This window comes from Protobothrops mucrosquamatus, unplaced genomic scaffold (assembly GCF_001527695.2).
Source record: "Protobothrops mucrosquamatus isolate PMUCROS unplaced genomic scaffold, P.Mucros_1.0 scaffold_278, whole genome shotgun sequence".
Lineage (NCBI taxonomy): Eukaryota > Metazoa > Chordata > Lepidosauria > Squamata > Viperidae > Protobothrops > Protobothrops mucrosquamatus.
Genome location: NW_015386354.1, coordinates 24,368 through 36,387, shown reverse-complemented (window position 1 = coordinate 36,387; position 12,020 = coordinate 24,368). Strand labels below are relative to the sequence as shown.

Below are 12,020 nucleotides of genomic sequence, written 5' to 3'. Positions count from 1 at the left end.
TTATTTAAAAATGTATTTCAGGAGTTAAACTAGAAACCCGGAGGACATAAACTGAAATGTGTCTGTCAACCATCTTGTAGTCACAATTCCCAGCCACATGTCCCTTTAATACAGGAAGTCCTCGACTTACGAGCACAATTGAGCCCAAAATTTCTACTGCTAAGCGAGACAGTTATTAAGTGAATTTTGCTCCATTTTATGACCTTTCTTGCCATAGTTATTAAGTGAATCACTGCAGTTGTTAAGTTAGTAGCACAGATATTAAATGAATCCGGCTTCCCCATTGATTTTGCTCGTCAGAAGGTGGCAAAAGGGGATCACGTGACCCAGGGGCACAACAACCGCCATAAATACAAGCCAGTTGCCAAGCATCCGAATTCTGATCATGTGACCCAGGGGATGTTGCAATGGTCGTAAGTGTGAAAAACTGTCGTAAGTCACTTTTTTCAAGGGCGTTGTAACTTTGAACGGTCACTAAATGAACTGCTGTAAGTTGAGGACTACCTGCACAAACAAGCAAAGCCCCATCCGCAGGATTCAGGCCCCCCCATTGGTCCACAGAAAAACCTCTCTCCGTGTAACCGGTCCCTGGTGCCCAAAAGGTTGAGGACCTCTGTTTTAATGGAATATTTACAGCATCAGAGTTTTATTTGAAGTTTTTGGATCAATCAAAATAAAACCGTAATGGTGATATGGAACATTTGACAGAGAAGGAAAAACAACTTTCCTATTTCTGCTTCGTGTTTTCATAAAATGTTCAGTAAAAAATAATTTTATAAATTGAAGCAGAAAACTCCAGAGTGAAAGGAAGACTTTAATTTAAAAATCAAAGAAAAAAAATCAATAAATTTTCATGTTAAGAAAAAGGGCAGAACATAGAGAATCAATGCAGATCCTAAATCTCCCCCTGTTTTTTTGTTACTTTTATACTCTTTAGTGGTCTTGTTTTTTGTGCAGTTTTGACTGATTGATTTGTTGATGTTGTTGTTCTTGTTTCTTTAACTGTATGCGCCTCCCAGAATCACATACAGGCTATGAGATGGGTCTCAATTCAAGCACCTTCACAAGCATCACCAAGAAAAAGTATCCCAAAAGACCACAGATGGTAGAGGAAACCAAGACAGGACTCGGGGCAGGCGGGGGGGGGGGGAGAAGACGGGGCTCAGGGCAGGGTGTGGGGGGACGAGGGAATCGCAACAGTCAGTGATCAGAGCATAAATTCGTCTCTTCTGGCTTCTTGTTCATTTTGGGGCACTTTCAAAAGGCAGAAGCAGCAGTTCCCCAGCTGCTCTTTGGCACCGTATAAGATTTTTCAGACAATACTGCAGGAGCTCCCCTCTCCCCCTAACCTTCTGGCCAGGCAGAGGCCACCTGCTCATCAGAGAACAACTCCCCATTGGGGGGAAGGGACTCCTTTCATTTTGTTCCTTTTTATTACTGCAAGCCTCCTAGAGAAGCCCCACGGCGAGATAGGCAGCAAAGACAGAAGTAAAGGAGTGGCAGGTGCGGTGCGAGTACAGAGGGCTGGAGGAAGTGCAGGGGGGGGAGGAGACCTACACCACCAGCCTGCAACCTTCCCTGCCAGCTTCCCCATTGACTTTCTGGCAGGGAAAGTGGCAAAAGGCAGCCGTGTGGCTGGGGACGCTGCAACCTGTTGACAAGCACCCAAACTGAGACCATGTGACCATAGAGGTGCTGGAATGGCTGGAACTCCAGAGTCCAGTTTAACCGCCATTCATTCAGCACTGTCATAACTTCAAATGGCTGCTAAAAAATGGTCATAAGTCAAGGAGTACCTTATATTGCAGGGGTTCCCAACCCCCGGGCTACAGCCCACTACCAGGCTATGGCCTGTTTGGAACTGGCCTGTGCGCCGGTCTGCCACTCATGCAGCCCGGTTCCCCTCTCTCCTCCCAGCCAGGCTGCCAAGCCACAAAGGTTGGGTCTGTTATATTGTATTCCTGAAACCCATCGCAGTTCATTACACTTCCAGCTTCGAATGGTGGAATAAATGCAATTATTCTCCATAGTCCTAGAAGGCAGGAATAAAACAACAAGGAAGAAGATTCCGGCTAGACCTCAGGAGGAACTTTCTGACTTTAAGAGCTGTCAGGCAATGGAACAAGAACTAGTGAACTATCTTTTGTCGGAGGTTTTGAAACAGAAATGAGATGACCAGCTGTCAGAGATACTCTGGTGGATGCCAGACTAAACAAATGGTTGAATTAGATAACCTCTAAGATCCCTTCCGATGCTAGGTTTCTATCAAATTATCACAAATTAACTGATTTACCTGATCCATTCTCTGAGCAGCCTTTAGGCATTCTAATCTGTTTACAGGATATTGTGTGTAGCTGTCAATGTTGAAATACCTGTGTTTTAAACGTCTCTTCAATGTCTGCACTGAGAGTGCTCCACTTGTCTGCTTCCTGGAGGGAATCAACAGCCAGCTGCATTCGGGATTTCACATGGTCGAGTTTGACTAAGACCTGAAACCAAGAGAAGAGAATCTCTGTAGCTCAAGGTTGACCTGAGGGTCCTTGGTGCTCTCTGAGCTGGGTTGTTCACTGGCACACGTTTCATTCCCTGACTAGTTGCCAGTTACCTAACATCACCAGGGCCAGGAGTGTGGGTTTTGCTCCTGTTTATAAGATCTGAAAACACAGAGGCCATACCGTGTTTCCCCGAAAATAGGACCTACCTCAAAAATAAGCCCTAGCCCGATTTTCACGCCTGCAACAAATATAAGCCCTACCCCAAAAGAAAGCTCTACTTAAGAGCCTGTGTAGCTGGCTGCCTGCCCATTCTGCCTGCTTGCTGCTGACATGAGACGTGTGTGTGTGTGGTCATGAAGTGAGGCGGGGGTGCGGAACTGCCCCACACGCCCCACATGGTCTGACAGAGAGCCCCGCAGCCAGGCCATCAACGTGCTGACAATTGCCTGGCCTCGTGGCAGCAGCCTCACAGCAGCAGCTCCAGCAGCCCCATGCAGGATTGCCGGTCCGCTTCTCTCCTTATTCACCGCCGCAACAAAGCAGGAGGCTGAGCAATGCCCCAGTGCCGCAGTTACTGTGAGGCGGTGGAGTGTGTGTGGAGGACGAAGCCCCAATAGTATCCTTGGCCGCCGGGCCTGCAGAGCCCTGATGCTGGCAGAGTGAGGCAGTGGCAGCTGGAGCAGCCCCTTCGTCTCCCCTCGCTTCCCCAAAGAATCCCTTCACTAACCTGCTCTCCAGCTCGTTCTCTGCCACTGCGTGCAGGGCAACAAAAGAAGCCTGTGGGACTACTGGTAAAAAAAAGTTCAGACTTTCCAACTTTGCAAGATCTTTTTTTTCACGAGAAGTTGGAAGGTCGGATTGATCTCTTTTTTTTAGTCCCACAAACTTCTTTTGTTGCCCTGCACACGGGGAACGGAGCTGGAAAGGAGGTTAGTGAAGGAATGTGAATGCCCTGGGGTGGGGTAGGGGTAAGGATAAATCCTAACCCCCCACCCCAGGCCGGGCAGCCAAGGATACTGTTGGGGCTTCATCCTCCACACACACACCCCACTGCCTCCCGGCACGGGTGCATCACTCAGCCCCCTGCTTCACTGTGGCAGCAAGGAGGAGAAGCTTTGTCCTCCACCTCCCCTCACCTCGCTTAGTGGCACCAGGGCATCGCTCAGCCTCCTGCTTCATTGCGGTGGCGAGTAAGGAGAAGAAGCGGACCCGCAATCCTGCATGGGGCTGCTGGAACCGCCACTGTGAGGCCAGGCAGTTATTGGCACATTGATGGCCTGGCTGTGGGGCCCTCTGTCAGCACATGCAGGGCACGTGGGGCAGCTCCACACCTCTCCGCCTCGCTTCGTCCTCCACCCCCCCCCGTGCCTCGCTTAATGGCCGCGGCACCAGTGCATCGCTTTGTCCTCCACCCCCCCACTGCCTCGCTTTGCCTTCCACCCCACCCACCCTCACCTCACCTCCTGCTCCGTTGCAGTCGCAAAAAAATAAGACATACCCCCCTGGTGTTTATTTTCGCGACCAAAAAAATATAAGTCAGGGTCTCATTTTCGGGGGAAATTACAGGAACTAATTTCCCAGGCTACTCTGCTTTGGAAAGGGTAAAAAAGCCCATTTGAAAGACTGTACAAATTTCTGGTCATCACAGCCTAAAATGGCATCAACAAAGTGAAACTCAGAGAACGGTTATCTGGATGGTGTAGGGCAGTGTTTCTCAACAACTTTAAGCTGTGTGGACCCCAACTTCTAGAATTCACATAGCTGGCTGGGGAATTCTGGGAGTTGAAGTCCACACAGCTTGAAGCTGCCACGGTTGAGAAACACTGGTATAGGGACTAAACAAAATCCTCTGAGGGGGGGGGGGGTTGAGAGGAAGTGGGAGAGTTTAATGGTCTTCAGGCAGTTAAAGGGTAATGGAAGTTTCTCCAGAGACAGCACCGAAATCAATGAAAGCTGATTCAGCTTAGATATGAAATGGGATGCCTCAGAAGTGCTGTGTTCTGCCTCACTGGAGGATTTGGAGAAGCCAGAAAAGTCATTTCGGTCAGAAATGCTTTAGCAAGTCCTACACTGAGCACAATACTAGAAGATCTCCAAAATCTCCCCTTCCTGATGCAAGATTTTATGTAATCTAAACCGAGCTATTTCCTTCAAATGAAAAACAGAAATAAATATCTGGGCTTAACTGCTAGGTAGCTTGTAGGGTACCAATGTAAGAGACCAGTTAAATTCATTTCAGTGACTGTTTCAGTATAAATTTTAAAACATTTGTGCTGCTGTCTGAATAAAATATCAATTTTTAACGTATTTTTTTCAGGGATGCTCATTTTTATCCATTCCGCCACAAGTGTCCAGGAAGAGATGGTGTCCGTCCAACCCATCAGCCTGGAGAGAAGCCTCAGGTACCTGCATAGACTGTGCGGTGTCTTCCTCCAGCTTCTTAATGTCTTCCCTCACCAGGACCATCTGCTCCTTCAGGAACGCCGCCTCCTGTTTCAAGGCTTCCACTTCCCGCAGAACTCTGGGCATGCTCTGGAGAGCCTGGTGGCTTGTCTCTGTAGTAAAATAAGGAGGAGGTCAGGCACAGCAGCAACTTCCCAGAACACAAGAGACAGGAAGGCTGGAACTGTGCCACGAGAGCAAAAGGGTGTCCATGAGGAAAAGATGGGATGGTTATGTGGCAGAAAGGGGTAACACCTGTTCAGCACAGAGACAACAGGCTTACAAATATTTGATCAGTCAATTTAAAAGCAATGTGTGAGATAGGCCACCACTGATCAATAGTTAAGAATATGCAGTTTCAATAAGTGTCCATTCCTGCTTACTTTCCTATATTAGGTGTGCAGCAATGGCACAGTAGTTAAAATGCAGTATTGCAGGGGCTAATTCTGCTGACTGCCAGCTGCCAGCAGTTTGGCAGTTCGATCCTGACCGGCTCAAGGTTGACTCAGCCTTCCGTCCTTCCAAGGTGGGTAAAATGAGGACCCAGATTGTTGGGGGCCACAGGCTGACTCTGTAAACCACTTAAGAGAGTGCTGTAAAGCACTATGAAGCAGTATATAAGTCTAAGTGCTATTGCTTTTATTCGTATATACTCCTCCTCCTCCATCACCATGATCATCATCATGTTTTTAATTAACCAGACTTTCAATGAAACTCTGCTATTACTTCATCTTTACCTCGAAGTAACCTGAAGTAACCTGAGTGTGAAAACGCCATAAACTCCATAACTTTCTGGAAAGTTATGTCACCAAACTGGATGACAATTTCCCCTTCCCAAAAACTATTTTGCCAGCCAAGGAGACTGATAAATGGAGAGAATGGCATTAAGTTAAGACAGCAGGCTTGTTTAAGGGCTTCTGGCACAAAGAAGCAAAGGAATTATATCCCTACTCAGGATGAGGAGGACCCTGTTATTATTCATTCAACCTAGCAATAAAATCCATTATTGCAGACTATAAAAATATTAATCTTATTACTAAAATTCACTCTCTTCTCACTTTCACTATGTGTCAAAAATGACAATATAAATGTTGTTTTACATTTTGAACTTGTGTTCCTCAATTCAGATATCTCAAAAGTAAGTTTCTTGTAAAAGAGCAGAGAAAACCTTCTTCAAAATATAGAAGTGGGAAAACCCTTGCCAAAAGCAGAAAAACAAACTTAGGCTAACCACTTTTTTTTAAAGGCAGCCTCACAAATATTTATATTTTAATACAAAATTTTAAATACATATTTAAATACATATATAGAGTAGAGTAGAGTAGAGTAGAGTAGAGTAGAGTAGAGTAGAGTAGAGTAGAAGCTGGAAGGGACCTTGGAGGTCTTCTAGTCCAGCCCCCTGCTCAAGCAGGAGAACCTATACCATCTTAGACAGATGATTGTCTTTATATTACATTATATTTATATTATATTATATTAACCACTATACCACATGTCTTGATTAAACTGTGTAATGTTGGTATAGCAACATTAGCAAATAGCTTCACATACGGCTTGTAGAAACATCTGCAACCTGCAGTGCAAAAATAACCTGGGCTGTACACCGTTGCCCAAAGGCAGCTGCTTCCAGCGCACAGACCAGGAGTGGCCCTTGAAACTTCCAAAGCGAATTCCCCTCAATGACAGCAGCATCACCTTCCACGGCATTGTTGACCTCCTGGATAAAAAGCTGCAACTTCATCACCAGGGTAGCTGCGTGAGCATCTACTTTGCCAGGGGCTTCCTGCTGCACAGCCCGGAAGGCCCCGTTCACCCAGGCCTTGACCTCAAAATCGTCAGCCAGGAACTTGGAGAAATCCATGGTGGCTGCCACTCTTTCACCCTCGCCTGGAGCTGGTCAGTAACTGCGGCACCTGATGATACAAGGGAAACAGACAGGAACAGAAGCTGTAGTTCAGCAAATGCTTTGTCTGCAGAACATCTTAATTTTTTTAAAAAAGTATTAGCATTACTGTGAACGCCATTTGTCTGAGGACCTCTGCCCTGGATTGTATTAGAAGACACACGCAAAAATGAAAACCCTAGGATTCTATGAATTTAGCAAGCAAGGATTGTCTGTGAAATCCTTGGTGTTCTCTGAGCTTGGCTGTCTTTTTGCAGCAGTCTCATTACCCAACTAGCCAACATCATCAGTACTGGTGAAGGTGAAGTTTGCTCCCTGTTTATTTTAAGTATTTATTCCAAATATTACTTTTATCAGTAACTCAAAGTGGCAAACATATCCAGTTTCTTCCTTTTATTTTCCACAATGAGACAGAGTCACTGGTCCCAAATCACCCAGCCGCTTTCGTGCCTAAGGCATGACTAGAACCAAGATAAAAGGCAAGCAGCTTGTTGTTCCCAGATGAGAGTTGTTTCAAAGTATATTCCATGGACTTCTAAAAAACTTAATGGGGTTAAGAAACTAAGAACAAAAAAAAAAAAGTTCACTCAGGCACTACCAATTTTTTAGAGCTTAGCTTCTTGATTAGGGCTCTGGGGTTTTCTTTTTAATTAACAGATTCCAATGCCTGAAAAAGTTTGAAATCCTCTTCTCTACTCCTGCCCAACCAGGCCAGGAGAGCTGTCATCAGAACGATCTGGAAAGATCAAGGTTACCTACTCGGTCTCTGAGCTTATGCAAAAAATGCACTCAAAGGACAATTTTAAATGCAGCATCTTTATCTTTTGAAATCTGTAATTAAAAGAAATACAGAAGCCTAGGGCTGGAAGGGACCTTGGAAGTCTTCTAGTCCAATCCCCTGCCAAAGGAAGTTCACTCTTGAATTTCATGATTGTCACTCTTTAGCTTTATGTCTAGCAAACTGCTATGTTTCTCTAGATGTTATGACTCAAAGAATTACTTATAGGACAGATTTGAAACTGGGGTATTTGCTGAAGTGTAAATAGATACAACATTCTGGAATGTGTACAAATGAGGCAATAAAATATTTTTATTTTATTGTAATAAATAAATTTAAATATCTCTAAAGCGAGAGAGCCACTTTGGAGTAATGGTTAAAAGCACCAATCAGACTAGAAATCAGGAGATTGTGAGTTCTAGTCCCATTTTAGACCCGAAGCCAGCTGAGTGGTCCTGGGCCAGTGACTCACAACCCTAGGAAGGAGGCAAAGGCAAACCACTTCCCAAAAACCATCACAAAGAAAATGGCAGGGACCAAGCCAGGCAGTCACCAGCATCAAGACTGATTCAGGAGGACCAAAACAAGAACAGTCAACATTTTAAAGATTATGGGGAGGATAAAAATTACAATGGCAGCCCGGAAAGAACTTGGTTTAATGCGACGTAAGATTTATAGGGTGCAATGCTTTGGTGTCATGGTCAGAGCATCGTGCCAGAAACTGGGACATGGCGTGCTTCATAGTCCTGCCTTAAGGGTGAAGTCCTTGGGCCAGTCACTCCCTCTCAGCCCCAAGAAGTAGGCGATGGCAAACCACTCCCCAAAGAACCTTGCCAAGCAAACTACAGGGACTGATCCAGTCGCCACAAGCCAAAATGGACTTGAAGGCAATAATAATAAAGTGAGCACCAGGCCTACTAAGCATTCCCATTCAGACAACTGATTTTTGCAGCACGGACACCACAGCCTGGAGCAGGAGGTCTCTACACCCGGCCCCTTTAAGACGTGTGGACTTCAACTGCTGGCGTTCTGGGAGTTGAAGTCCACACGTCTTCAAGGGGCCAAGTTCAGAGAGCCCTGGCCTGGAGCAATGTTTCTCAACGGGGCAAGTTGCAGATGGGCGGACTTCAATTCCCAGAATTCCCCAGCGGCATCTCCAGCTGCTGAGGACCGCCCCCCTCCCCTTCCAGCGGCCACATTCAGAAAGGCCGGCCTCGTCAATGCGCTCGGGCGTCACGACGAACCGCACCGGGGCGTCCACGCGGGAACTGGCCACGGGGGAGACAAGCGAGGCCCCTGAAGCAGGAGGGGCGCCCGCCGGGAACGAGGCCTCGCGAAGCCCCGCGGAGAGGTTCGGGCTCTGCCCCATCGCGGGGCGGAGAGTTCCGAAGGAATCGGGCGGGGAGCCGCGCCCCTCACCTGCTGGGCCCCCTCGGCGGGACGCCCCCAACTCACCTGCGCATTGAGCCTCCGCGCCCCCGCGGGTCCAAGGCGTTGGGCCGCCATCTTGGTGTCGGGCCTGCGGCTTCACGCCTCTCCAGGATTTCCGGGAAGTCCGCTCCCTTCGCTGATTGGCTGGTGGCCGACACTCGCGCCCCCGGATTGGGCAGTCTCCGCCCACTCAGCGCACCCGGGGAGGAGTTTCTTTTCCCGGTCCCGCTTGCCTTAGAGAACGCGCGGCAGGCAGGCGCGAATCCAACCGGGGCAGCCTCTTCCCGCGCTGTGGCCCAGCAGCAGCAGCAGCAGCAGTTCGCCCTTCCAGTGCGGGAGGCCCGCAGGCCCAGCCGAATCCCTCCAGGCAGCCGCCCGTTTGGGCTTCCCCTCCGCCCGTCAACTCCCACTCGCTTTCGGACCGCTGCAGCGCCTCGAATCGCACCGTGACCCAAAGCATTCCCCGGTCTCCAAGGCAGGGAGACCGGCGTGGGTGGCTGGGCTGCCGGGCCACACAGGAAGATGTGCCAACAAGAGTGTCTGGGCTGAGAGTGATGCTATTCGGGAATGCTGCCTCGGTCCCTTTTGGGGGCAGAGGCTCCGGCAGCACCCAGCCCACGTTGCCAGGAAGGGGCGAGAGGCTGCCCAGTCAAATCCAGGGCTGGGGAGGCCACGTCTGTCTCTGAATCCTTTTACTTATTCCAGGGAAAGATCCAGGCAGAACAAAGACCGGCTGCCCCTCCAGCCAGCCCCAAAGTTTGTCTGAACACACCCGGGGCACCAGCCAGAAATGGACCCCTTGCTTGCACCACTTGCCTTTCACTTGTTCACCATAGTTTACGTTTGCAAATATTGTGTGAACCAGTCTCTTCAGATCCAGGAGTGTCTGGGACATGTTGGATCTTTAAGTGGCCCTGCCTGCTACCAAGAAACTTCCAAACTGGTGGCTGCCTCAAGGACAGACTTTAGCCTGAGCATTCCAGCAGGCTCTACTTTTTTTTTTTTTTAAAGTGACCATACAAAGTTATGACAGAGCTCCCCCAGACATACTTATGACCCATTTCTAAGTTCCAGTGGCTGCAATCCCCTCGTCATACAATTGCATTTTGGGTGCTTGGCAATTGGCTCACATTTATAGCTGTTTGCAGCATCACAACTGCAATTTTCAATGTATACCAGTTTACTTCTGGTTTCTGGCAAAAATAGCAATTGGGTATAATGGATTCACTTGTCCAATGCATCTGCTTAATGACCATTGCAAAAACGGTCATAAAACTGGGCAGAGTCATGTGGTGACCTGCTTAACGAGCACCATAACTTACAACTAATTCCAGTCACAAATTGAGGACTACCTTATTTAGCAGAAGCAGCTCTGCATTTGCTGAGCCGCCAAAAGCTCCATTGTGGCCCTGGAAAACAACCTGGGTGGCATGCTGACCGGCCCCATACAATTCCTGCAGCAAGCAGAGTCATGCCACAGAGTCACAATGTGAAAGTCTTTATTGATTAAAGCTTAGAGTTCGGGATCCAATCTCACCTTGCACAGATGAGGGAGGAAGGAGGAAGACTTCACGAGGTTCAGCTGCAGAAAGAACCTTCCATGGCAAGAACCTCACCACTGGGAAGCTCCCTGGCCCTAGAAAACTAGCAAATCAGGGAGGGGGGGGGGTTCCATCCTGGGCTTCTCTGATAAGTCAACTGTTCTTGGCAAAGACATGCAGCCTAAAGCGCTGAGCTTGGACTTTCATCCAGATTAGGAAAATTTAGGCTTAACTAAAACAAGAGGGTTGATCCTAATTTCCTAACTCCCGTATCTATTGCATCATACTTTTCAGATATTGATTTTTGATCCTTTTTCCCAGAGTTACAAAAGGGGGAATGCCAAACGGGCTGCGGGGGCTCGTCTATATCTAATTTCAACAGGGCCTTCGATCCAGCTAATATTTTTCCCTTTTCTATTAAATTTGAACCCAGCACTCATCAACACCAGAAAACATTCTCTGTGCGTTGCCCTCAAGCCTGGGAAATATTTTCCCAAGCTCCACCATGCTTAGAAGTCCTTCCTTTGTCCCTTTCCCTCATGGAGCGAGTTGGCTGCACAGAGCCCCCTGAATCCGAAGGCTGGTCTCCTTGGGTCCCAACAGGATCATCATCTCGGCAACGCTGGGCCCGTCCTGAAAGGGAAGTAGCGGTTACCGCACGGGGAGGGGCAGGCGAGCGCAGTTCTCCCAAGCCAAGCCCAGAACGGGAGGGAGACTTGCCTGCAGGCCACTGAGGGTGAGGCGGAGGAGCTTCATCATGGTGCTGTACTTTGTGCCACTTATCTGCGCATGCAGCTGCCTCAGTTGCTGGCCAAGTTCTTCAGGTCTCTGAGTCACTGGCCCTTCCAGTAGCCTTTAGGAGGAGATGACATGGTCAACCAGAGCATGCCGACGGGCTGAGCCAGAAGAGAAGCAGGCCCAGCTGGTCAACCGCATTCCTGAGAATCTGGCATTTGTGCAGGGCTCTTTTGAGGAAGCCTTGGGCAAATAGCAGAAATGCTTGCTGATGGATCCCATTTGACGTCCCACGGAGTGTCAAAGTGACTAAATCTGAATCCAGCAGGCATCTGAAGACCAACTGCATGGCACAAACTCAAGCTGCTTATCTGCCACCATTCTGGCAGTTAGTGAAACTTTCATTTCATTAAAATCACCAGAGAGATGTCATCGCAACAGTTTGAATTATTTTTTTCACACGGTGTTTGTACTCAAATGGCAGACCCAGTGAAAGTTACCCAGCAGGGAAAGTGTTCATTTTCACATGAGGAAGTTTATGAAACAGGCAAGTAGGAATTTCTTCCCAAAACAGAGCAAGATTCCCCACCAAGACAGCAGCCAGTTTACCTGAGGACCACCCTTCCTATCTGGTCTGTCTCAGTGGAGAGAGTCTGCAGCTTCTCAGAAGGCACAGAGGGTCGGATCCACAAGAA

At 48.2% G+C, this 12,020-nt stretch overlaps 2 protein-coding genes across 2 annotated transcripts in view; both read right to left on the bottom strand.

Annotated features, from left to right (window-relative positions):
- COG7 (component of oligomeric golgi complex 7) overlaps positions 1–9,124 on the bottom strand; it is a 24,952-nt gene extending 15,828 nt beyond the window's left edge. The window contains exons 1-4 of the mRNA XM_015831747.1: positions 9,074–9,124; positions 6,633–6,850; positions 4,902–5,050; positions 2,373–2,489 (exon numbers count right to left, since the gene is read on the bottom strand). Coding sequence (XP_015687233.1) covers positions 2,373–2,489; positions 4,902–5,050; positions 6,633–6,798 — 432 coding nt within the window. The 5' untranslated portion in view covers positions 6,799–6,850; positions 9,074–9,124. The remainder of the gene's footprint in view (positions 1–2,372; positions 2,490–4,901; positions 5,051–6,632; positions 6,851–9,073) is intronic.
- Positions 9,125–10,531: 1,407 nt separating this feature from the next.
- Positions 10,532–12,020, bottom strand: part of EARS2 (glutamyl-tRNA synthetase 2, mitochondrial) — a 6,859-nt gene continuing 5,370 nt past the window's right edge. The window contains exons 8-9 of the mRNA XM_015831718.1: positions 11,311–11,443; positions 10,532–11,223 (exon numbers count right to left, since the gene is read on the bottom strand). Coding sequence (XP_015687204.1) covers positions 11,128–11,223; positions 11,311–11,443 — 229 coding nt within the window. The 3' untranslated portion in view covers positions 10,532–11,127. The remainder of the gene's footprint in view (positions 11,224–11,310; positions 11,444–12,020) is intronic.